This window comes from Petaurus breviceps, unplaced genomic scaffold, assembly GCF_028583685.1.
Source record: "Petaurus breviceps papuanus isolate PSGF00001 unplaced genomic scaffold, PetGlider_PUasm1.0 129, whole genome shotgun sequence".
NCBI classification, from domain to species: domain Eukaryota; kingdom Metazoa; phylum Chordata; class Mammalia; order Diprotodontia; family Petauridae; genus Petaurus; species Petaurus breviceps.
The window spans coordinates 3,834,152-3,861,417 of record NW_027185665.1 but is presented as its reverse complement, the minus strand read 5'-3'; the positions used below and the strand labels follow the sequence as shown (position 1 = coordinate 3,861,417).

General features: G+C 40.0%; 1 protein-coding gene across 1 annotated transcript in view; it reads right to left on the bottom strand.

The window, feature by feature from the left end:
* Positions 1-27,266, bottom strand: part of LOC138173718 (complexin-4) — a 39,865-nt gene that overhangs the window by 5,893 nt on the left and 6,706 nt on the right. The window contains exon 2 of the mRNA XM_069103757.1: positions 26,572-26,659. Coding sequence (XP_068959858.1) covers positions 26,572-26,659 — 88 coding nt within the window. The remainder of the gene's footprint in view (positions 1-26,571; positions 26,660-27,266) is intronic.

Here is a 27,266-nt window from a genome sequence, read left to right as displayed (position 1 = left end):
TTCAATAAATCTGGTATAATCTTCTTCATCCACCAACTTTCCTCATCGGTTTGTTGTCGTAAGACTTAGAATTGGAAGGTGCCTGAGAAATCACCTAGTCCATTTCCTCAAATCCCTATTCCCGTTAATGAAGGAACTAAGGGTCCAAGACGTGAAGTCATTCGCCTAAGGCTGTTTTTTTTTTTAAAGATTAGTATTAATATGGAATACAGAGAAAATGTGGAAATGAACCCAGTGTGACTTGACGTATAGTCAGATGTGGGAGGTGAAGGACAGGAAGAAACCAAAGATGAGCCCAAACTTTTGAGCTTGAGTGATGAGGACATCAAAAAGGATGGAGAAGTCAGGGAAAGGGGAAGTCAGCCAATAAACATTAATTAATGGGCCTGGCACTGTGCTAAACACGGGGGATAGATCCCAAGGAAGGCAAAAGACAGTCCCTGCTCTTGAGTCCCGGATCACAGTCTGATGGAGGGGAAACAGGAACAACCAGGTACAAAAAAAAACAATAGGAAATCATCAACAGAGAACAGGCTCTGGAGTTAAGCTGGATCAGGAAAGGCTTCCTATAAAAGGTGGATCTTAGCTGGGACTTGAAGGGAGCCAGGAAAGCCAGGAGACAAGAAAAGGAAAAACATGAATTGGGACAGATTCCATGTATCACATGTACAGGCAGTGAAAATTCCTGATGTTAGGAAATGGAATGGCCTGTTAGAGGAAGAGAAAGAAGGCCATTGTCAATGGATCCCAGAGTGCACTGGGGCAGGGCGGTAAGGTGATGAGGTGTAAGAAGACTGGAAAGATTGGGCACTAGGCTGTGAAGGGCTTCCAATAACAAGCAAAAGATTCTACATTTGATCTTAGAGGGGCTAGGGAGGCAATTAGAATTTACTGAGTCACAGGGAGTTATAAGGTGGGACCTGTTCCTTAGGAAAATCATTTAGTGGAGAATGTATTCAAGTGTGGAGAGATCTGTCACAGGCAAACCAACCAGGGAGAAGATGAGATAATTTGGGGTATGATGAGTTCCAAAGCGCCACTGGAAAAACCAGGTGGAAATGGCCAACAGGCAGTTGAAGATTTATTTATTTGGGAGGGAGAAGAATAGAAGATGGAAAAGGAATTCAGAGGGCTCTTTCCCCAGAGGAGCTCTGAGAAACAATTAAACTCTAAAACAATGAAATTAAATTAAATCTGCCCTGGGAAAAGAAAGACATAGGATAACACAGTGTCATAACAAATGTTAAGGGCTGGACCCAGGTTTAATTGAGTACTGTAAGTACTTAAAAGATTAATTAGTTCTTCATCAAACTGTTGTGATGATTAATTGGCTAATCCTCACAATAGTCCAACCCAGGCTCCTCGCCAAGCTCCCATTTGAAAAAAAAAAAAAGTATGTCTTTATTTTTCTTTCTACTGGCTCTCCCATTAGTTCATGAGCCTTTATTAAATACCTACTATGTGCCAGGCATCATGCCAGATTCTGGGGATACAAATTAAAAACTGAGACAGTACATGCCTTTGAGGAACTTACATCCTAATAGTGGGAGACCACGTGCCTCTCTGTATATAAATGTGTGTGTGTTTCTATGTTTAGGGAGTAAAGGAAGTGAGTTTTGGTCTGGGGAGTCACAGGGATGGTGAATGGAGTCAGCAGAAGTCAGTAGGAGATTTCGATACCCTTTTCTGAAGCAATGAAAGTATTGATTTAATTATTGTGTTCAGAGCAAGAGATAGAAGGTGAGAGGAGGGCAGGGAAGGGTCTATGAATAGTAGCAGGTAGAAGGCAAGGTGTCTTGGGTAGCCGTGGACTGTGAAGTTTGGTTTGGGACTGACTAGATATGATGGTTAGCTCACTCACTCACCAATCAGGACAGCTCAATTTTACTTCCAAAGCTGAGTAAATTAACTGGGGGGAAGGAGTAGGTAGTCTCTAGAAAGTTGTTGCACAGGGTGATATTCCAGATGGGGAGAAGAGAAGCAATAAGAGGGTGCATGACAAGAAGTCCAGGATGAATGGGAACTCAAGGGAGAGACTGGGGCCGTGGATCTGCTGAGTAGTAACTGAATCCATGGGAGTAGATGCCACGATAGAGCATAGAGAGGTAAGAAAAGAGCTCTGTCTGATACACACCCACTGGGCAAGAGGAAGAACCAGTAAAGGTGTCTGAGGAATGACCAGCCAGGAGGAAAAACAGGAAAGAGCAGCAGCACAGAAACTGAGGGGAGAGAAAGGACCCCAAAAGAGGAAGTGTTAACCAAGTCAAACACTACAGAAAGAATTACTTAGATGAGGATGGAGAAAAGGCCATTGGAACTGGCAATGAAAAACTCATTGGTGATTCAATTACATAAACTGAAGAGCCTTTCCCCAACAGTAGGCAAAGGTCGTGAATGGATAGTTTTTAACACAATAAATGAAAATTAATTAATATGAAAGTTAAATAGCCATATGTAAATGCTCCAAACTACTACTAATTCAAATTAAAACAAATCTAAGGTTTCACCTCACCACCATTAAATTGGCAAAGATAATAATTTTTTTTTAATTGTGTTGTAGGGACTACAGGAAATCAGGAACACTAATACATTCTTGGTAGAGTTGTGAATCGTCCCAGTCATTCAGGAAATTAGCTTGGAATTAGGTGAAAAAATCACTTTTTATGGTAGCAAATACTAGAAAAAAATGTTGTTGTCCATTCAATTTGGAATGCCTAAACAAATTGGGGTATATGAATATAGGACACTACTGTATCACAATAAATTATGAATACGAGTTCAAAGAAACATGGGAAGACTTGTATGAGCCAATTCAGAATGTCAGGCCAAGAGAGCAAGATACACAAAGACTAAAACAGTGCAAATGAAAACAACACTGCAAGAAATCAGAATTCAGATTACAGACAATCTCTGATCTTGGTTCCCAGGCACTGATGGTGAAAAGAGCTGCCTCCTCTTGGTAAAGAAATGGCGAATTACAAATATGAATTATTAGGCGTGTCAGACCTAGTCACTGTGTTGATTGGCATTTCCCAGCTGATTTGCATTGCCACATCATAGGGTTCTAGAACCCTATGGAGGTTACTGGGGGGTGATCATGGTATAAATAAAGCATTAACAAACCTTTTTTAAAAAAAATCAGTGGTTACTAGGGACAGCTAGGTGGCACCATAGCCCTCATAGAGCACCAGCCCTGGAGTCAGGAGGACCTGAGTTCAAATCGGACCTCAGACACTCAACACACTTACTTACTTGGGCAAGTCACTGAACCCCAATTGCCTTCCCTTCTCCCCCTCAAAAAAATCAGTAGTTACTTTAAAAAGGTCATCATTAAGTGATGGAGTGAGAAACTAGCCTGCAAGAGTAATGGTTGATGAGGAAGTGGAGGGAAGCAGTAATAGCCTAAGCTTTCTTGGAGATTAGCTATGCCAGGGAAGAAAGATTTACGACAGTGTTGGATGGGATTGCACATCCAAAGGAAGAATTGTTTAAGATGCAGGAGAGCTGAATCATTCGATGGCAAGAGATTGAAGATGAAATGCGGAAGGAGATAAGCAGAGAAGGAGAGAGGTAGTATGGGAGGAAGAGTAAGGGAAGGGTAGAGCTGAAGGAGGAAGGGATGAAGAAGAAAATGAAATAAAAGAGCAGAAGGATTAGAGGGGGAAGAGGAAGAGAAGGAAGAAGGGAGAAGAGGATAAAAGGTGAAAAGCAGAAGAGAAAGGAGAATTGCTGTGCAGCTTTAAAGGGTACAGGTGATGTCCAAAGTCACACATTTGTTTGGGACTCAGCTCTGCTTTATGACTTCCTCCAGCAGTGGGATGACTTGGGGCTGCTGTTGATGTTATACACACACCATCTTTGGGAAGTGGGGAGAGTAGATTCCCAGTACATGATGATGATGAAGATTAATAATAATAGCTAGGATTTATGTAGCACTTTAAAGTTTGCAAAGTACTCTACATATATTAATTCATTTGATTTTCACAACTCTTTAAGATAGGTACTACTATTATCATCATTTTACAGGTGAGGAAACTGAGGCACAGCTACATTATGTGACTTGCCCAGGTTCTCACAGTGTCTGAGTGTCTGAGGCAAGATTCACACTTAGGCTTTCTTGACTCCAAGTCCAGACTCTACCCTTAAACTAATTGCCCCCATTATCATTATTGTTGTAATTAATCACAATAGCTAACCTCCATATAGCACTTTGCAGATTACAATGTGCTTTCCTCAGTGTAGAATGAATGTTGGAGTGAGAGGACCTAAGTTCAAATGCCAACTATGCCACTTCCTTCCTGCATGACCCTTGGACAAGTCATGTCACTTCTCTAGGTCTTTTTTTTTCTTCATCTGTAAAATGACTTGATAACCTTGAAGGTCCCTTCCAGATCTAAATCTCTGGTCCTATGACTCCGAGATCATAGGTTGATCCAAATCTTTTTGACGTGCTTAGAATTCTCTGCACGTGGCAGAGAATTTCTCACTATTAGATTTTCTTACTCTCATTTCAATGTATCCCTCACCTCCTTATAAGATTGTTGTCCTAGGCTTGAGTTTGCATGGTCAGCACAATTGAAGTTGCTTCTTTCTTGCAAGACTATGTGCCTAGAATTGCAGTAAAACCAAACAACCACTAGATGTGGTCAATGGAGTCTTATGTGATAAACAGTGACTTCTCATACTTCACTTGGGTGAGAGAATGGTTAAGTTTGCTGGACTGAAGAGTCAGGAAGACCTGCATTCAAATTTCACCTCAGATCGTAAGTGACCCTGGGCACATCATGTAGTTCTGTCAGCCTCAATTTACTTATCTGTAAAATGGGGATAATAACTACCTACCCACTTGTTACGGGGATAAAATGAGATAATACATGACCTTAACATGCTCCACAATTACTAGGCTTCATTAAAAGACAATGATGCTGACCTACCAGTAGTGAGGCTTGTGCTTCAAATTGGTTTTCTAATAATTGCAAAGGATTGTTTTGGATCCTCCACACTCTCCCCTTCCTCTGCTCTGCTTTTCACTGCCCTTACCCTAGAGACAAAGACGTGGTTAGCCGATGACCATGAAATGTAATGAAGCTAATTGGCTCACGTTGGGATTGTCAAGGATGCTACTGTGTTGTAAGTAACCTCTAGTAGCCACAACAATGTAATTAGAAAAGATCGTGAAGCTCTTGTTTTTCTAGACCTACAGCCTATATAGACTACTCATTTGCTCTTTATAATGAAATATTTTATTAAAATTTAACATTAAACATTGATACAACCAGTTAACATTTCTTTTAATTATTTAAGCTTTCTTGATAACTATGTGTAAATTAAGTTCAATGCAGAAAATATAATTTTTTAGTCAATAAATTCTCATCAGCATTCTTTGTTCATTCTCAATAACTTTTCTTCCTCTATGGTCATAGTTAATGTATACTCCATTCTTCTACCTCTATTTTGATCACTTTGTATTATTTCATGAATGTGTTTTCATATTTTTCTATAGTTTACTTGCTTGTCAGTTTAAATTTCATTATAGTACCCTAGGGTCCCATTATTTGTTTAAGCATCTTCTTGTCGGTCATTCAAATTGCTTTTAGCTTTTTGAAATTACATATAATGCTGCTATGAAAATCTCTGAAAACTCTCTTTTTTACTTTCACTAACACTTTCCAGGTATATTGTCAACAATGGAATTGTTGGATCAAAGCGGCATGATAATTTTTTTTTTTTACTTTTACTGCATAGATTTTCAGCTTGCTTTAAAAAAAGGTATCTTTTTATACCGGCACTGGGGGAGGAGATCCATCTTGCCCTACCGGAAAGTCAGAGGGGAGATGGGGGAGAATATAGGAAAGAGCAGTTTGGGGGAGGGGGTATCCAGAGAGATTGCTGTTTTGGGGTGGTGGGTAGGAGGAAGATGAGGAGAAAATTTGTAACTAAAAATCTTGTGGAAATGAATGATGCAAACTAAAAATAAACAACATTTAATTCTTTTAAAGGCATCATTTTCTTTTACAGGAAAATCAATCTATGTATTTATTTATTCATTAACTATCTACGATGAGCCATGCACTGTGCTAAGCACTGGGGATGTAAAAAGAGCCAAACGGCAATTTCTGCCTTCGAGGAACTCATACTCTAATGGGGAAAAAAGAGGACAGAACTGGACATCTTGAAAGACCTTAGCTTTTCTTGCTCCTGATGATGGCTCCTTGTTTGCAGAGTATTTTAAGGTTTACAAAGACAGGCAAGAAGTATTTTCCCTACTTTTCATATGAGGAAACCAAAACTAAGGGAAGCAGTGGGATTTACTCTCAGCCCCAAGGCTAATAAGAGTTATTGTCTAAATTCACACTCAAGCCTCCTGATACCAAGTCCGACACTCTTAGTTACTACATAGTTCCTTAGAATCAAAACCTTCTGTTGAATGAGCCCATGGGATAAAGAATACAACAAATAAGAACACAGGAATGAAACTAAGCCTGAAAGAAAGGGCCAGGATGAAGCGATTAAAAGAATAGAAGCAGAGTGTTTATGGTGGGCATCACTCAGGCCCATTTCCTGTTTTCCTGCTGAACAGCTCTCCTGATAGGGACAGTGTTGGTAACTCAAACAATGACTGCTTTGTCCAACTTTTCTGGTGCTGTGGACCAATCCAACGCTAGGGAAACCAGGATATTTTGACACAGCTCACACATCAAAGATCAGTATTAATGCCTCATTACATCTCTAAAATGAGACATGACAGTGGTTACAAGCTGATATGAGCCAACATCAGTGCTAGCAGCAGGAAGTGTTCAAGAGGGGACGGACGTCCCAAGTCTGAATAAACCAATGGATGAATGAATGAAAGACTGGCAACATCAGGGGGCTGGTAGGCTCTTCCCATCTCTTGTCCCCCTAAAGTAAGAGTCGGCTGATTAACGTTAACCATTTATTTACCCAGAAACACTGGAGTCCCACAGTATCTTGGTGAATCCCTCTTCTTAATCTTTAGTGTTTGGAAACCTATATGCAAATATTATCATTAGCATATTGTTTAACTGAGCTAATTTTGTTTAACTTAGCTAACTGTTTAACAGATGATTATTTTTTGGTGTTTGTTGTAGAATTAGCATTCATTTCTCCACTTTGGCAATGATATTTTATAGCTAACACCAAGTGCCCTATTCTTTAAAGGATTATTTTTTGTCTACAATCATTTACCAAATCACTGTTGATTTTCCCTAAAGAGTAAATTTCAGTCTTTGACACTCCACAGATCTCTCAAAGGGGCACCGATCCCATCACATTCCAGTGATGGTATCCATTGCCTCCTGAAGTGTGGAAAGGTCCCAAACCTTTCAGGAGGCTTTGCATTCACCATACCTCACTTTCTACATGGTAAAGTTTTGTCTACAAACAAAAACCAGTCTGACTAAAACCAATGAACAGTTTATTTAAGTAAACAACTGGGATTGTGGGCTACATGGTGACAAGTAACTAGTATGATGGATTTTTTTTTGTTTTGTTACTCGTTTTTGACTAGGTATTTTGTTATTGTGGAGCCACAGCCTTATTGAGAATTGTCTTAATCATTAGTGGAAAAAAATATTCATCAAATGCTCAGTTGCTAATGATACTGTTAAGGTGAAAAAAACTCCCTACATGTTAGATTGCACAGGGTGTGAACTGATGATTTCCACCCTCGAAGAGCATACAATCAAAGACACACACACTGATATGCACAAGCAGAGAGGCCATACGAACAATAGAATAAAAACTTTCCATAAAAAAACCTTAAATAACTAGTGTTTCATTTAGGGGAAAGTCATAGTATAATAGATAGAGGGATGACCTTGAAATTATTTTGGGGTCAAGTCCTTCCTCTGACACTAGGTGACTGTGAGCAAGTCATTTACCCTATCAGTGTTCCAAGGACTAAGATTGGATGATACAGTGGAAATTTTACATACCTATGAAATCATAGTTATGGACAAAAAAAAATCGAATGTAGGAGAATTTGGAAGGCGGACTACAAAAAAATTAGACACATATATTCTTTTATTTTAGAGGGATTTCAGTGGAAGATGCATCAGAAATTTTTATTTGCTGCTGTGGCTGTCCTTCCCCTCCTCAGTTACTCAGTTACCCCCTTTCCACACCGGTTTTGGATTTTAATTATTAGAAAATAGATTCTGATTATTTATGTTCAATGAGTGCCTACTATGGGCTAGGTACTGTATTAAATAATGGAAGAGTCCAGTGCTCCAAGATTCAAACTATGGACATCTGGGACTTTTCTGTTCTAAAGCAATTCAAGGATTAAATTCTCAAAGTAGACTCCTGTGATAATATATGAATAAATATATATGTGCATATATATTTTTTCTAAATGGAATACTTTTAAAGACAGCTGCTTTATTCAATACATTTTCAATAATATTCAGAGAAGGCCCCATTGCGAACTCCAAATAAATGATGCCCTACATAGAAGAGACAAACACCAGGTGTAAATAAATCATATTCCTCAGTGGGGGGTGAGACATTTTTTTTTTCAATGACTAACCAAGATTGACAATTCTGTTAATAGGATTAAGGTTCATTATGGAACTCTTTTCTCTTATTAATTTGGTTTGACTTGCATATGGATTTGGGATTTGCTAAGAGGAGGAGCACATTTTAGTCTCAAAATAGCCTGATGGTTTTGTTTGGAAGATAATTCTTGATTTTATTTCAAGTGAAGAAAAATTATATCATTATGATGTTAATCTATTAACATTACTTGTCCCTTATAGTAAGAACATCGTTTCCTTTAAAATAACGATTAAATGCCCAGACTTGTAATACTTATAGGGACTAATTTGAATACAACAAGACAGAAAACTTGTTTTCACTGGTTTTATAATCTTCTTTCTGAGGTGTTCAAGTTTCTTTGGTTACCTTACAATATTCAAGTTTTCATTTAGACCAGTTTTTATAACTAGTTATTTCTCTGATTCGCAAAATCCTTTTTAAAAACAGATTTGAAACAAATTATTAATCAAAACAAATCTGTGATTTGCTGAACGTCAAACAAAACCACATTTTAAAAAATGTCCTTATTGATCTATGGATGTAATCAAGGTTTTGTTTTGTTTTCTAAAGTGTCTAATGAAACTGTGCCAATCAGAACTGAATCTTTATCTTTTCAAAGTCTACAGCATTAAAAAGGGCCTGCACTAAACACAATTTGGAAAGAGGAAAACTCTATCTGTCCCATCCTTTCTGTCTGGAGGAAAGAGTTTGATCAGGGGCTTAATCCCCATTGTATTTTTTTAAGATGTTAGTGAGGAGCAGAACCCAAAGGAATGAAACTCTTAGCAGTGATATCATATGCTCTTGTTATCCGAGAGTGGAGGATATTTGGGGCATCTATTCATCTTGGACAGACAACCACATACACTGCCTTTCTATATAATATGAGTAATCCTGAATATGGAGCAAAAGAAAAACCCAATAATTCTTTTGGTTCAAATCTTCTCTGAAGCAAAATTTTTTTAAAACACACACACACACAAATTTCTTACTAAGATAATCCATGGGTCTGTAACTAATATACACTTCAGTCCTTCAAGGAGCCGTGATTTAATCAGTGTGAGCACTCCCCCCTGACAGTGCAGCTACTTCAACTTAATATATGGGCTTCAAGAGTTGTTGTGGCTAAAAGAACCATAATTCTTTCACAAAGCTAATGATACCCTTCTATGAACTTTGGTAGGATTAGTTTTTGGCCAGCAGATGTACAGTCCATCACTAGGTTAGTACTAGTATTTCTAGTTTGGGGAGACCTGGTAGAGTTTGTGATTCATCGGCATTGTCTCTGGTTGAACCCCAGATCGACTCCATGTCACAAAGAATAAAGACTTTAGTGAAGGTTGGAAGACACATATGCAATTATATGCTTCCCATTTTCTTCTTTTTAAAAAGGCACAGCTACAATTAGAGAGACTGTTTACTCTAGGATTTCTGCCTGTGGTACTGTATCCTTGAAGAACTGTAGTCCAAAATGGAATGTCTTTCTTTTTTGAAGTCAGTTGGATGGATTCTCCACACAGCTGGTCCATGGACACATAACTTTTTGGCAGACATAGCAAATAGACAATGAATTGTACTCATAATTAAATAGAAAGGGAATGGATTGTTATTGAAGGTTTATGTAATAATTTTAGGGACCCCAATATTTTCTCTGAAGAAAGCTTTATCTTTTCAAAGGTCCTTGGAATGGGATTGGAAGACCGACAGTTTTGCAGTGATGCTATGTGGATTAGAATCATAGAATACCATAGTGTCTGAGAATTGAAAATGGAAGGTCAGCTAAAGAGTGCTAGAGAGATAGAGATATGTGATGAATGTGCATATGTATTGTATCATGCTACCCGTCATAAATTGTGTGTAAACAGAAGCACAAAACATGCCATCATGGAGGATTACAAGCATGCAATGTTATATATACTGGCAAAAAAAAATGGTTGATATGTTGATTGGTTTTTGCTTAACCACTCCCCCCCCATCTGTTAAAACATTTTATTGCAAGGGATGGTTCTCTGCATAAGGCAGAGAAGTATACCTTCCGAAATTAAACAGTGCAACAACAAAAAGAATCAGTGAAACATTGCATTTTAAAAGGGAAAAAGAAAAGGTCCTATCAAAGAGGCGACTGGGCAATGAGGCCATTCTAATTATGTAGGAACAGTGAGAGATCAAAGAGGGATGGGCCACACATTGTATTGGTACCCACACAATATCAAAAGATCTAGAAAGGAAGATCAAAAGATCCTAGCAAGGCTGGGCTATCTACCTATGGAAGATTTGCAGGAATGTATGGACAAGATAGGATGGGGAAGGTACGGATGGGTTGCAATCCCCATTGGGTATTGGAGGGAAACTCTCACTGAGTCATACCCAGTGTGTACAATCAAGTCTGAATTTAAAATGCATATGGACTTCTTGGATTATTTTTGGGTGTCATAGGATAATAGAATTCTAGATCTGAAAGACTTTAGAGGTCATCTAGTCCAATATGTTTATTAATGAAATATGATTTGGGGGGAAAGACATTTAGATATTTAAAATCTAATTATTTGTTCATTTTTATCATGCCCTTGCTAAAGGCTATTCTTTTCTTATTAGCAGCATTAAAAATGGTCACCAGGTATCATCAGTTTCATTGATGACCCACATAAGCAGGGAATAAGAAAATATATCATAAGAAGACTTCTAGTACTTGTCAAAGTGAGTCACTCATTCCATTTAATAGTCACCTGGTTTATCTTTCCCCAGTCAGCAGAGTATGACCTTTTTAATAAGAGATCGAAGTCAAAATAGTTACTTTAGAAAATTCACTCCCCAATCAAAAATTTGGCAAAGTAATCTTTATAAGATGTTGCAGCTCCTGGGAGGACATTTTCCTCAAATGTTTTTTCCAAGTTGGGCCCTAATAAGGGAGCTGTCGTGGGGGCCAAGAACTGAATCCTGCTGCTATTTAACCTCTGGGATAGCAGCCCTGAGCAATTATGAACGAAGTATCCCAAGAGATTAATTGTTGTTAGCTTGAGGACATTTGAATGTGTCGCCCTCCCTGTGGCTTATTAATGTCATTATTGCTTCCTAATTGATACAGATTGATACTAATGTTAGCATTATCATTTCAGCATTCTCTAAGGCACTGGTCTTTGACCAGCGGCCAGGAGGGTATGAGGCCCTAGCTTCCCTTCTCTGGCCCTTGCTCTCTATTACAGAATATCAGAACTATAAGGGACTTGAAAGTTTCTTGCATGTTTCTCCTATGAAATACCTCAGCTTCTATTGCCTCTTCTCCTAAATGCTCCAATAGAATTGTGATCTCATTCATCTAACCCATCCCCTATCTGACTGAGGATCTCTTCAACATCTCCAAGGGGTCATTCACTCTTTGTTCAAAGATAACTAGTGAGAGAAATCCTGAGTCAGCCTATCCCACTTCTAATTGGAAGGAAACAAGCATTTATTAAACAGCTTCTATATTCCAGGCACTGCACTAAGTGCTTTGAGAGTATTACCTCATTGGATCCCCACAACAGCCCTGGGAGATAAGGACTATTATGATCCTTATTTTATAGTCAAGGAAACTGAGGCAAAGAGGAGGTGACTTTTCAGACTCCCATCTGTAGCAGTATGAGGCATCTTCCTCTTCCTCCTGCAAGCCCAATCTCCCAGCTGGTATGTGGGGAACCTCCACTGCAAAAAAGAGCCATCCTGGCATTGACTTCAGATCTCTTGCTGCAACTATTCTTTGGTGCTGCTCTCCACTCAGTGATGAACATTCTTACACCTGGTCATGCTCTTCACATCACAGTGACTCCCACAGATCACCATCCAAACCCTATTCCACACCCCTGCCGCGTGATTCATTCCTTCTACCTCCCTCAATTCTCCCACCCCAAAGTTTCACCTTAACTCCGCCCAGTCCTTCCACTGTGCCCTCTAGAATTCCTGTTCCACAGGCAGCAGACTTCCTTTTCTCTTAAATCTTTTCCTCTCATATTCCTTCTATCCACTGGCTCTTACTGAAACCTGATTTCTCCCTAACGATGCAGCCTTTCCAGTGCTGGCTGTACCTTCATTCATTCTCCTTGGCTTGCTGGTCAAAACAGGGGAGTCCGACTCTTCCTTGCTCCCCATTCTGCCACTTCTAGGTTCTCCCTCTTCCTCCATCACCCAGTAATGTCTCCTCCTTTGAAGTTCATGCTTTTCATATCTACCACTCAGCATCCCAGTAGCTACAGACCCCCAGGTCACTCTTCTTCCTTCCTCTCTCCTCCCCAACTCCTGCACTCCTACTAAAGGACTTCACCATACATATTGATTCTTCCTCTAATATCCCAACCATTCAGTTCCTTAACCTCCCATGAGCTATGTACCTCTGTCCAACCTCAGCCCCACACAAAGATGATCATACCCTTGAATTTGCCATCGTTTGCCACAAATGTACCACTTCCATGATCACGAATTCTAAAATCTCCTGATCTGACCATAATCTATTGGATTTTTATCTCTCCCTCTGCCTTCCCTATCCTTCATCTGCAGTGATCTCCAATTCCTTTACCCCTCACTTCTCTCCCAGGCCATCTCCCTGCCATAGCCACTCTCTCCTCCTCTATCTCAACTCCTTGGTGAACAAATACAGCTTTAAGTTATTCTCCCCTCTTGATTCCCTACCCCCCTTATTATATGACCAATTATGCAAGCCCCACCTCAGTCTTGGATCATTCCCACCATTTATAGCCTTTGCTCCTACACATGTGCTGCTGAAAAAAAGGTAGACAAAATCACACAACTGTTCTGACTGGGTCCAACTCCTAATTTATTTTACATAAACTAAATTGGGCTCCCACTGTCGCTAGGCAATCCTACTCTACCTTCATTATCAATTCACTATCCCCATCTCCACAGCAGCTCTTTCAAACCTTTTCATCCCTTCTCAAACTTTCCATGGCTTTCTCTCCACATCCAAACTCTCAACTGAGAATATTGCCCCATATTTTATGAAAAAAATTGAGGCCATTCACTGTGAACTCCTTCTCCCCTCTTCTCCTATCACTCAGATGCCTTCTGCCACTCTCTCCTCCTTCACCCCAGTCTCACATAATGAGGTGTTCTTACTCCTTATCACAACTAACCCCTCTACTTGCACAAGTAATCCCATTCCATCCCTTCTTTTCCACAAATATCCCCCTCTGTCATCCCCGTTCTTCTACTTATTTTCAATTTCTCCCTCTCTACTGGCTTATTTTCTACTGTCTACAAACACACTTATGTCTCCTTTATCTTGAAAAAAAACCCTCACTTGATCCTTCCATTCCTATTATCATCCTACATCTTTTCTGCCCTTTGTAAGCTAAACTCTTCAAAAAGGTCAATTACAATTGGTACCTCCACTTTCTCTCTTTTCACTCTTTTTAACCTGTTTGGGCTTCCAAATTTGGCTTCCAAATCCAACATTCCATTGGATGTTATCATCCAATGGAAACTACCCTCTCCAAAGTTATTAATGATCTCTTAGATGCCAAATCCTCATTGTCCTTGACCTCTCTGTAGCCTGTGACACTGTTGATCATCTTCTCCTCCCTGATATTCTCTTCCCTCTTGCTTTTTTGTTTTTTTTTTCCTAGCAGTCCTATCTGATCATGTCTTCTCTGTGTCCTTGGCTAGATCTTCCTCCAGATCACACCCTCTAACTCTAGGTATCTGCCAGGTTTCTGTCCTGAGTTCTCTTCTCTTCTCCTATACTATTTCACTTGACCTCATCAGCTCCCATGGATTTAATTAACATTTCTATGTCAATTATTCTCAGATATACCTATTCTGCCCCAATCTCTCCACTGACCTTTAATCTCAAATATCCAGCTGCCATTCAGACATCTCAAAGTGGATGTCTGGTAGACACCATAAAATCACTATGTCTAAAATGGGGACTCATTTTTTTCCCTCTAAACCCTTCATTCCACCCTGCTGTCGAGAATAACACCATCTTCCCAGTCTTCCTGACTTGCAACCTAGGAGTCACAGGAATCCTCAATTACATCTCAACCCCCATATTCAATCTGTTGTTAAGACCTATTGATGTCACCTTTGCAACATCTTTCAAATATGTCATCTTCTCTCTTCTGACTCTGTCACCACGCTAATACAGGCCCTTATTGCCTCACACCTGTATTATTGTAATAGCCTATTGGTGGATCTGCCTGCCTCAACTCTTCCTCCCCACTCCAATCCATCCTTCTTTGAGGCACTAGTGATTCTGTCAAAGATCAGGTCTGATTATGTCACACACACGCACACATCACTCAAAAAACTCCAGTGATTTCCTGTCTCAAAAATAAAAAACAAAAATGCTGCTTGTCATTCAGTGGCCCTTATAACCTAGTGCCCTCCCAGCTTTCTGCTCTTTTAACACTTTACTCTCCAATCCATAGTCTTCAGTCCAATGACACTGACCTCCTGACTGTCCTATGAACAAGATACTCCACCTCCTGACTCTCAGCCTTCTTTCTGGCAGTCTCTCATGCCTGGAACACTTTCCCTACTCTGTTCTAATTACTGACTTCCCTAGCTTCTTTTTAAATCCCAACTAAATCTCACCTTCTACAGGAAACTTGCCCAATCCCTCAATCCCAGCACCTTTCCTCTGTTAATTATTTACGTGTATTATATGTACATATTTGTTTGCATGTTATCTCCCCCATTAGGATATAAGCTCTTTGAGAGAAGAAATGGTCTTTTGCCTCATTTTGTATCTCCAGCATTTAGCACAGTGCTTGAAAAATAGTAGATGCTTAATAAATGTTTATTGACTACTAGATTGTTGTCTGTTTCTTAAACTTTTTTATCCTCTTTCCAATCATATCTGCCTCATTTGCAATCTGCAATTGCAAAATGGGGATCATAATAGCACCTACCTCTTGGGGTTGTTGTATGAATCAAATGAGATATTTATAAAGTGCCTGGCACATAGTTGGCACTGTATAAATACTAGCCATTATTCTTTTTATTAATTATTAATGACAGACCATTGCTTCTTTCCTTCTGCATTGACTTTCACCCAAATGCTCTACTCTGTTTCCTTTTTTCTTTCTTTCTTTTATTATTTATAGCATGCTTCTGTCTATAGTCAAACAATATCAGTTCTTTCTCTGGAGGTGGATAGTATACTTCATCATGAATCCTTTGGGATTGTCTTGGATCACTGTATTGCTGAGAATAACTGTCATTAATAGTTCATCATGTAATATCGCTGTTACAGAGTACAACATTCTGCTCACTTCACTTTGCATCAGTTCATGTAAGTCTTTCCAGATTTTTCTGAAATCGTTCTCCATGCTTCCTTCTTCATACTTACTGTTCTACCCCCACCCCCCAGATATTTTTCTCTTCTATTTCTTTTGAACAAGTATACCCTTCTAGGACCATATCCTAGCCATGGACCTCTTCCTACAAAAGCACACTGATACCTGTGGAAACAAATTTGATTCTTTGAGTTAGGAACATTAGTTTACCTTATTTGTTACCCATATGCAGATGATTCTCAGGTCTATTTCACCTCTCTCTAACTTATAGGATTGCCCAAATTGGACATTCCCTAGACACTTTGAACTCAGCACAAAATGGAACTCATTCTCTGTCTTCTCAAACCCTCACCTCTTACTAATATTCCTAGTTCTATCAAGGATACTACCATTCTCCTAGTAACTGAAGCTCAAAACCTAGGTGTCATCCTCAATGATTCACTTAAGTTTCCTCACCTTTCCATATACGATTAGTTGCCAAATCCTGTCAAATTTTCCTTTGCAATAACCCTTCTCTCCTCTGATACTGCCACCACCTGCTGCAGATCCTTATTCCCTCATTCCTGGATTATTGTAATAGCCTTCCAGTTGGTCTCCCTGTATCACATTTCTCCTCATTCTAATCCATTCTCTACTCAACTGTCAAGTTGATCTTCTTAAAGCAAAGGTCTGATCTCCCACCTCCATTCAATAAACTCCACTAGCTCCCTATTACCTCCAGGATCAAATATAAAATCCCCTGTTTGACTCTTAAAGCTCTTTATAAACTGAACACTTCCTACTTTCCCGATCTTCTTACAATTTACTACCCCCTTCAGATTTGGGGATCTAGTTACACTGGCCTCCTTACTGTTTCTTATACATGACACACCATCTCTGTCTCTGCATTTTTCACTGGCAATCCCCATGCCTGAAATTCTCATCCTCCTCCTCTCCATCTCCTCCTCTCATCATTCCCTCTCTCTCCTCTTCAGTCTGTTCTTTTCCATAGGGTTCCATAGGGTTCCATAGGGTCCTCCTCCAGGAACTACAGACATACCCATGTTTAAAGAACCACTTTTCCTTAAGCCTGTCGTGTTCTCATCTCTCTCTTCATAGCCAAGCCTCTAGAGGGAATGCCCTGTGCTTATTGCCTCCATTTTCTCTCTTCACGCTGATTTCTCCTCCCCTCAGATTCTGTTACTTGATTAAAACTGTTCTGTCCAATGTTAAGAATGATTTCTTTAAAAGATTATTTCAACATATTTTGATTGTTTTTATTTTTTCAGTCACATTAATTTCTGAATATATCCTTTCCCTTTCTTACCCCCAGCATCCACATAGCCATAGAACCATCCCTTGTGACAAAGATTTTTGAAAGGTGGTGGGAAGCAATTCAGCAAAACTTATCAACATACAATTTCAAACAGTATATGCAATATTTCACACCCATAGTCTCCAATTTCTGCAAAGATGTGAGGGATAGTTTTTAACCCTTCTCTCAAGACTTATAATTTGAACAAGAACTTTTGAACTTGAATTATTACAGCATTCGCTTTTGTGACTTTTTGTCATTTCCATTTATACTGTTATAGACATTGTGTATATTATTTTCCTGGTTATAGTAATTACAATTTTTGTGAGTTCATCTTTTAATGTGTCTCCAAGTTCTACATATTCATGGTTCTTTCTGCACAGTTATACTCCATTACATTTTATATACCATTTTGTTTAGCTATCCCCTAATTAAAGGATAACTCCTTTGTTTCTAGTTCTTTGTTATTATGCAAATTACTGCTCTACATATTTTAATGCATATGGGCATTTTTTTTCTTTGACCTCTGTAGGAGATATACTTAAGAGTGAAATCTCTGAATCAAAGTTTATATACACTTTAGGCATATTCTTAGTCTGATTCCAAATTACTTTCCAAAATTGTTGGACCACTTCATTGTATTAGTGTGCCCAGTGACCTCTTAATTCTCAAAGCCAATGGACTTTTCTAAATTCTCTCTCTCTTTCTGTGTGTGTGTGGGTCTGTCTGTCCCTCTTTGTTTTCTCCCTAGTTATCAATATTCTTCTTGATCTCCTTTGCTAGTGCGACATTATTTTCACATAACTTAAGTGTGGATATTCCCCCAAGGCTCTGTCCTGGGCCCTCCTCTCTCTTTACAAACTATGCTTTGATGATATAATTATTCCTCTATATGAAGATGACTCCCAAATATATGTATCCAATTCTAATATTTCTTCTAAAATCCAGTTCCAGATCACCCAGCTACTTGCCAGACATCTCCATCTAGATGTCTTGCCATGTCCAAGATGAAATTCATATTCCACCCTCTGTAGCTCTCCCAAACCTCCTCTAAACTTCCTCGTTTCTGTTGAGGGTTAGCTCTGTTCTTCCATCGACCCTGTACTTGTTGCATCATCTTTGGAGTGATTCTTGATTCCTCCCTTTTTCTTTTACCTCTTACCATGTGGAATGATCACAGCTTAAAACTGCTGCTTCTAAACTGACCTTAAGGGCCATAATTTCTTCCCTTAACATGCATATGAAACATATTTTCATAAGAGTCAGGTTGTAAAGAAGAGTTAGAACCAATGGGAGGAGCCACAAGAAAACAAAACAAGAGCCTCCATATGCAAAGTAGAACAGAAGAAGAAAATTGTACATAAAGTTGTGAATATTGTATACAGCTTGCTCAAACTTTTAAGTGTATAAGAAATTCAGGATGACTTTCAAAGCTATCCAGACTTGCTATGCTCGTTTGATATCCCAGGTTAGCCCCAATCAGAAAAGTCAAAATATGGGTGGGGAAAGATGAATCACTTGACAGGAAGTGGCATTGTATCAGGACGGAGATGCTACCATCGGAAAGGTTAGAGGTCTGAAGGATGCCAGAAATTACAGCAGGCTCCCCTTGCTGGGATCGCTTGCTGAAGCTGCTCCCTCTGTTCTACCATATGCTAACTACAGAGAGAAGCAGTCTCAGGTGGCAGTCGTAAGACACGGATTGAAAAGCACTAGCCTCCAGGAGTTCCATTTCATACAAGACCCAAGGCCCCAAGTTTCTGACTCTTCATCTATTCACCCTACTGCATAAGTAATTCAGAACTCCAGTTGCCAACTGTGTTGTACTGTCTGGACTTCTTTGCCCATTTGCAGAAGTGATCGTGGCTTTCAACCAAATGGAACTATGAATTTCCTAGAATTCTTGAGTTCAAATGGCTTATGTAGCATCTGAAAATGGCCTGGATGTATCAGGGTGAGGGAGGAAGCAACCATTTTTTATTGCAGATTGTTTTAGGCAAGGAAAAGTGCTTACTATTTGCCTGGCACTGTGCTATCTGCTGAAGATACAAATTCAAGTAAACACAAAGATAGTCCCTGTCCTCAAGGAACTTACATTCCAATGGAGGAAGATTATGGTACCAAGGGGAGCTGAAAAGGGAGAATGAATCTGTTCATAGAGGCGAATGGTGCTGACGTCCAAAGATTTGTTTTATGTATTGTTTTATTGCCTTAGTTGAGATGAAAGGATTATATGCAGAATCCAAGCATACCTGTCCATTACTATGGGAAGTCCACTCCAGGATTTTCAAGGTGACATGCCTAGGACTTATTGAAATAGCAAGTTCAGGGAAGAGGCAGGGTTTGGCAGAGGAGGAATCTGCAATTGGATAGATCCGCTACAAAACACTGACTTAGATCCTAAGTCAATACAGTCTGCAAATTCTTAACCATCCTTCATAAAATTACTTTGCATTTGTGTCTTACTGTGCATACGACATCACTCTTTTTACTTATCCCTAGAGCCAAGCACATAGCCTTTCAACATAGTAGGTACTTAAGAAATGTTCAACGTTGTTAAAAACACTTTCCTCACAACAAACCTGTGAGGCACATGTTTTGTCTCCATGCTTTCACTGATCTGTGATCTCTTTCCCTTTCCGCCATTGGAATACAAGATCCTTGTAGGGAAGGATTATTTCCTTTTTTTTTTTTTTTTGTATTTGTATCCCACAGTGCCTTACACATAGTTGATACTTAATAAATACCAGTTGATTGATTGGTTGTTCTTATCTACAGGTATACTCCCTCCAAAAGTACAGGTCACAACCCAATCATGCCTTGTTGTCCTGCGTAATTCTTGTCCATATGTATATGTTTTATACATACATACACATATATGCATACATGTGTAGACATGCATATGTAGATTATACATACATACATGTGTATACATGTTCTTCCATAAATCCCCATGGAGAACCCACTTAATATGCTAAAGGACTTTATAAAAAGTTTATGTTGCAGCATTCAGACTGTTCATCTGTTATTTCTTTTGCTTGTTAATGGATGGTACAGCTATTTTTTCAGCGACGTCTTTTTTAGCACTTAGAAAAACCAATATTTTCTTTTTATATTACAATCATTTTGGGTTCTATCACCCACACCTATCCAGAGAACCTCCCCTTATGACTTGTGCCCTCCTCTGGGCTAATTTCCTAGAGGATAGTTGCTACCTCCAAGTTTTGAGTGTAGTCTATAGATTCATAACTCCCAGAATCACAAGCTCACAAGTCCCCTTTGATGTACTTCCCATGAATGGACAGCCAGTAGACATAATTAGCTCAAAGCAAGGGCATTCACTAGACATAGTACGAATCATAATGATAGTACATTAAATCCCAGAAAACTGGGGTATAGTCTTACACAAACACATCCAACATCTGTAAAGCACAATAGTAGTGAGAGACTTGTGTAAGAAATACATGAGACCAAGGCAATTCACATCTCTCTTACTGCAATGTTCTTTCTTTCTTCATGGAGTCCTTATGCTGTTTTACTCTTGACTTCCAGGATTAGTTCTCCTTTGAATCCATAATCAGTTCTGCCAGAAGTCACATTTCTTAGAGCCATTCCTGGCCTCTAGTAATATCTTTTCTCCATGGCCAAGACTGGACATTACACTGAAGCAGAATTTTGGCATTATTTTAGGGTCATTTTAATTTGTCCTGCTGCAGTCATTGCAAACATTTTTCTTGTTCTAATTATTTCACTGCATCTATTCATACAAATATTCCATTACCCCAAATTTCTCATATTTTTTCTTTCTTATGGTATTTGACTACTTCTGGAGCTCATGTCATTACTGTAATAGGTTGTAACTTACTTAAACCTTTATGCTCTGTTTCTCCATTATCTGTTGGGTTGCTTGCGGTTTTGACTTTTTTGACGCTGTGGTATTCTTTGATTTGTAACTTTCGGGTATCACTGGGAGAACACTAGTATTAAAAAATTGGATTTGGGTGTCATGGAGCAACTTGGAATCAATGAGAGTGTTGCACGATTTCTCAAATATGTTCAAGTCTTCTTTCACATCCTTCTTCAGTCCCAGGCCCATATCAGTTTTCTTTTTGAAGAAAAAGTGGTATAATCAATTGTCTCTTGAGGTTTTGTCCAATGCGATCTACGTTCCTTTCTTTTTCCTCTTCTTTTTTTTTAAGGCCGGGGAATGTTGCCTTGGATCTCTGTTTCTGGCCTTGACTCATAGGAACGAACCAAAGACTACCCCAAGTCTCATCCGGATACCTCTGGAGCTCTGTTGCTCCAGCTTGGACAGCCACCCCCACTCCACAGTCTCTTACAAAGAACTCTCTCGCCCCACTTCTCCATCTGGCTCCCAGTGAATCTGTCTCGCCATCTCTGAAATGATGCCACACCGGCTGTTTGTAACGGGAACGCCAGGTGGCGCACCAGGTCACACACTCATGGCTAACAGTGGGGACCAGATGCTTCCCTAATCCCCAATGTGGGCTCCATGTGTTCTCCTCTCCGAGGCGGGGCTTTTGCAGCCACAGGGAAGACTCTTACACGCTGTCAGCCTGAATCTCCAAGCATGTATCTCCCACCCTCCTGTGTGAGCTGCTAATCGGTCGTTTTACTCTGGGACAGACTAGAGTTTCCATTTTCATTCCCTGTTGGGCAGAAGCAAGAGAATACAGAGCTGGCTGTCCCTGGGAGTAACTCTTGGTTCCTGAGTGATGTGCTGTTATAATGAACATCCCTAATAACTTGTCAAGGGCAGAAGACCAAAGGGTTATTGGCACTGGACGAGCAGTCAAGAAAGTGGGGGCTGATGCCCAGCAGTGTGGTACCATAGAAAGGACCTGGATACAAAACCCAGCTATACTGCTTCCTACCTAGTGACTTTGGGCCAGTCACTGAATTTCTCTGTGCCTCACTTTCCCCATCTGTAAAATGAAGGGAGGGACTAAATGGCTTCTGAGGCCCCATCCAACTTTTTAAAAATATTGAGCATGAGCTCAGCTCAGGGCAAAATTGGGAGACAGAGATACGGGTTTGAGAATCCATGACCATGAAAGCCACGTAAGAAGACACATTCCCTAAAGGTCACTCCACAGTCCTCCTGCTTCTGGCTCTACGACCACGAATAGGTAACTTTACTTGCCAGAGATAGTTTCTTCATTGATAAAATGGGAATAATGCTTGTCCTGTCTACCTCACAGTTGTAGGGAAACCATTCAGTAGCCCACAAAGCTCACTAAATGTGAGATGCTATTATCGTGTTACTAATATCAAAAGTTACCCAGGCTTAGAGACAACTGGACAGACAGGAACGACTCAGTAGATTCAGCAGCAGAATAAGAATGTTTGTATTGCAAGGTTTTTTTTTTTAATTTAATTTCTTATTTTTCAAAAAAAAGAGTGATGGTGGGTCCACCACTGCAACATGTAAAAGAGTTTCACAAATTTCAAAAGACTATATTCCTGGTCAATTGCCCTTTACACAATAGACATGTTTCTGCAAAGATAAATGGAAAACATCGTTGGCACAAATAGCCCTGCTTTCAATACTCTAGGGGGAGCTCTGTATTTAAAGGAAACCTAGGGTGACTACTTTGGTTAAGTGAACTATCCCCTAGCCCGGTTGTTTTGCAGATCTCTCTGGTCGAACCCCCAGAACACCACAGAAAAGAATGAGGGGGAAAAAAAGGCAGCTAAAATAGCGTTGGCAGAGTATTATCTTACAGCATGTCTTTTTTGTGACTCTTGGCTAAAATACTGGACCATGTCTCCTATACTCCTGGATGGGGAACTGGAGGGGAAAGAGGTTGCAGCATAGGGTGAGGGAGAGAACTTTTGCTCTGAAGTTGGAAGATGTGGATTCCTTTCTAATTCTGTCAATTAATTTTCTGTGAATGATTCCTGGTCTCAGTCTCTTCATGGATAAAATGAGGGAACTGAGGTAGATATTCTCTACAGCCTCTATGGCTCCACCAATCTATGTTTCTACAAATAAAAGAGGTGTGATATTATGGGAACGTGGAAGCACTACCAGTTTTAAACAGTTTGGGGAAAGGGGAATCTTCAACCCTTAAAACTCCCAGGGGAAACAACGTTGTCATGCCGTGGGCTCCTGGATCATGGCCCAGAGCAGATCTGGAATCCCAGATTGGCTTCTGCAACATCCTCCAGAACCCACTTTCTCCCCTTCCCCAAATGGTGGGATAGTGTGAACTCCTTACCTAGATTTTCACTCTTCAGATTTAATCAGAATCAGACTGGTTGTGGTTAAAGCAGGACAACATGACTAGAGGCTATATGAACACTTGTTGGGTGTGTTCTAGTGAGGATCTCACTGGCGACTGGGATGAATATATATACAGTCCCTGCTCACACATTCTGTGATTGTATGCTATCTCCTGGACCCCAGGTACTCTTGCCATGCTTCTCACTTCAGGGCCTTCTCTCCCTATACAGCCCCCACATCTAAACAATTCCACATAGAAATCTGTCTTCTCTTTTCTCAAAAATTTCCAGAGAAGATGTCAGTTTCCTGGGCAAGTGCCTACTAGTAGCTCATTGTTATCAGCAGGGAGAGGCTTTTTCTAAAGTCTGCTTGAAGACCCTAAACTGCTATTCAATATATTTCTCTCATAGGGTCTTCGGCAGAGATGGAGAGCAGCAATATACCTGATACCCGATGGCACCAGATGCTATCCATGCCAGCTTGGCTTTTAGTCCTATTAGGGCAGGCAGGCAGGCAGGCACACACACACACACACACACACTCACACGCACACACAGAATGCATTGTCAATAGTGAGACTCCACATTATGGACGGTCACCCAGTTTGGTAGCATCTTCCAGATTTCCTGATCGGAACACTGGTTTGTCTGAATACTCTTGGCTAGAATTCTCAAAGTCTTTCCTGTTACTGCCTATTGAAGTGAAACAGCCTGAAACATGGCCCCATTTCTCCTGACCTCCTAGACAAGTGCCCAGTGATGAACCTTTAGAATTAAGCTGTTTTCTCTGAAGAGTAGATTCAACAATTCCCTACGGGGGTGGGTGGGTAGGATGAGGGGGGTTACTTTTAGTTTCAAACCTGTAGCCCTACATAAACTCCCCAGAAAGCTGACCTGGAGTGACCTTTGCTGATTTTATCTTCTTTAGTCTTTAGTACCTGGCACATAGTAGGTATTTAATAGATGTTTATTGATTGGTTGGTTAGGTGGATTTAATGGTCACCATTTCCCTCCCAACTTACCCTAAGCTCCTGTTCTATATATGTTTTAAATTGCCAAAGGTAATCTCTACTTGCAGGGCCAATCAGCACCTCAAAATTAACATGTCCAAAATGGAATTTGTCTTCTTTCCCAAAATGTATCTATTTCCTTAACATTTCTTTTTTTTTGTTTTGTTTTGGTTTTTTTGGAGGGGGAAGGTAGGGCAATTGGGGTTAAATGACTTGCCCAAGACCACAAGGCTAGTTTTTTGTGTTAAGTGTCTGAGGCCGGATTTGAACTCAGGTCCTCCTGCCTCCAGGGCTGGTGCTCTGTTCACTGTATCACCTAGCTACCCCTACCCCTTCCTTAACATTTCTGCTTCAACCTATGCCATATATCTTTCTCCCAGTCAACCCAGCTTGCAACCTTGTATGTATGGGTTAAGGGAGAGGTAAGAACACTTAGTTATCTGCCAGTTCCTTTCAATTTTGCCTCGCTGGAAGTTCAGACCCAAGGGCTGCTACTTCTTACTTGTGTGGCCTTGGAGGAGTCCTGTAATCTCTTTGGGCTCTCATTTTGCACCTTCCTGTCACTGGATCTCCAGAAGCCAGGCCCCTTAACGGTCTCAGCTCTGGAGTTTCCAGCCTAGAACCCATACTCTTGAATTGTTAATGTATGTTTTCTTAATGTGAAGAATTTTTTCCATCCATTAATAGGCCCATGTGACCCGCTTGAGTCACATGTAGAGTTTGTGGTGGGAGGAGCTTGCTGAGGGGTGGAGCAGGAAGGGCGAAGCAGAACCCAAAGGTAGTTGGTCAGAGCAATGAGAGCTGAGGGAGAGAGAGGAACCAGACAACAAACTGTGAGTGTTCATTTATGGGTAGGCCCGAGCAGGGGGAAGGCTTGGGGATGGCAGTGCTTCCTGAATTTTTATTGTGTATAGATTTCTTTGTTGCTATGAATGGATTTGACTTTCTGGTGTTAGGATTCAGCTTTCCAGTGTTTGAATAAATGTTTTGGTCCTGTCTTCCATGTGGAGTCTGTTATATTTTGCAATTCAGAATTACATGGGCATATTCATAGCCGCCGTAGGCACTGTGAATATTGCGTTGGCAACTACAGCTCTCCAGATCATTAAGTAGATCCTACTATTGAGTGGGCTCTAGCCAGTATTTAAATGCCTGCTATATCCCAGAGATAAAAGTGAACCAGTCCCTGTCCATGAGGAACTTGTTCCCATTCACATATAATATATTCCACATACTAATATATTAATATACACATATCTACATATTAATACACATATCAATATATTACATGTACTGATATATTACTATACATATAATGTATTAATACACATATATAATATATTCCACATATAATTAAACATAAAATATGTATGAAGTAAATGCCAAGTAACTTTTGGGCAGGTATTCTTTCAACTGAGGGGATCAAGAAAAAGGGATTCATACAGGAAGTAGTACTTGAGCTGAACTTTCGAGGAAATTGGGGATTCTTTTTTTTCTCTCAGCCAAAGAAAAGTAAAGTTTATTAAAAATTTTCTTGCATAAGACACAGAGTAAGTCTGCGCTAGGTCATTCTATGGCGCTCTCACTATTCTATGGCGCTCTCTCTCACTATTCTCTGGCACTCTCACCGAAATTGGGGCTTCTACAGGGCAGAAGTGAGGAGGGATTGACTTTCAGGCACAGGGCAGTCAATACAAAGGAATGGAAGGAAGGAAGAATAAGCATTTATTAAGCACCTACTACATGCCAGGAAATATACTAAGCACTTTGCAAATATTCTCTCACTTGATCTTCACAACAACCTTCCCTGTGAGGTAGGTGCCATTATTACCCCAATTTTACAGCTGAGGAAATAGTTAAGCACAAGTTAGGTGACTTGTCAGGGTCATATTCAGTAAGTATGAGATAGAGTGTGAGCTCAGATCTTCTGATTCCAGGCCCAACATTTTATATGCTGAGCCACCCAAGGCGTTTCAGACACAGAAGAGGAAATGTCATACAATAAGCTCAGCAAGGATGCCCATTTGGCCAGATTGAAATGTACATGAAGGAACATACGCAAAGGAACATAAGTAAACAGGCTGCTTCAATGGCAGACAAATCTTTCTTTCCCCCCCCCCCTTTTTTTTCCTATAGTAGACAGAATAGTTACTTACTCTTTTATAGAACATCTCACCTTTGGGAGCCGGTACTTTTCTCTGAGATGAACTCTGAGGCACGCCCTCTCTGCCTTTTTCTGTGTGAATGCAGCATCCCTTTCCATTCTGAAAGTCAGAACAGAGCCAGAATGAACAAGGGTGCAAGGAGGAGGGAGAGGGAGAAGGACTGGGGAGAGCTGCTGTGCCCAGCTGGGCCCTAAAGACGCCCGTGAGGAACCAGCATCAATCAAATCAAGGAGAGACGAGGCGCTGATGGGAGTCCTCATTCCCCAAATATCAACTGAACCATCTCACAGATATACTATAAATGTGTGTTATATACATTTCCAAGAATGAAGACATCTTATACATGTTTATATATATATATATATATATATATATACACACACATATATAACAGATATAGTGTAACATATTCATAAAATATTACAGACATTATAGATACATATAAGATATATAAATGTTATATTATAGAACATATATATGATATTAAAGATAAGCTTCCAATGCCAAAAAGAATGAAAATATCACGATATTTTCATCTCTCTCTCTCTCTCTCTCTCTGTCTCTCTCTCTGTCTCTCTCTCTTTCTTTCTCTCTCTCTCTCTCTCTCTCTCTGTCTCTCTCTTTCTCTGTCTCTCTCTTTCTCTCTCTCTCTTTCTCTCTCTCTCTCTGTCTCTCTCTCTGTCTCTCTCTTTCTCTCTCTCTCTCT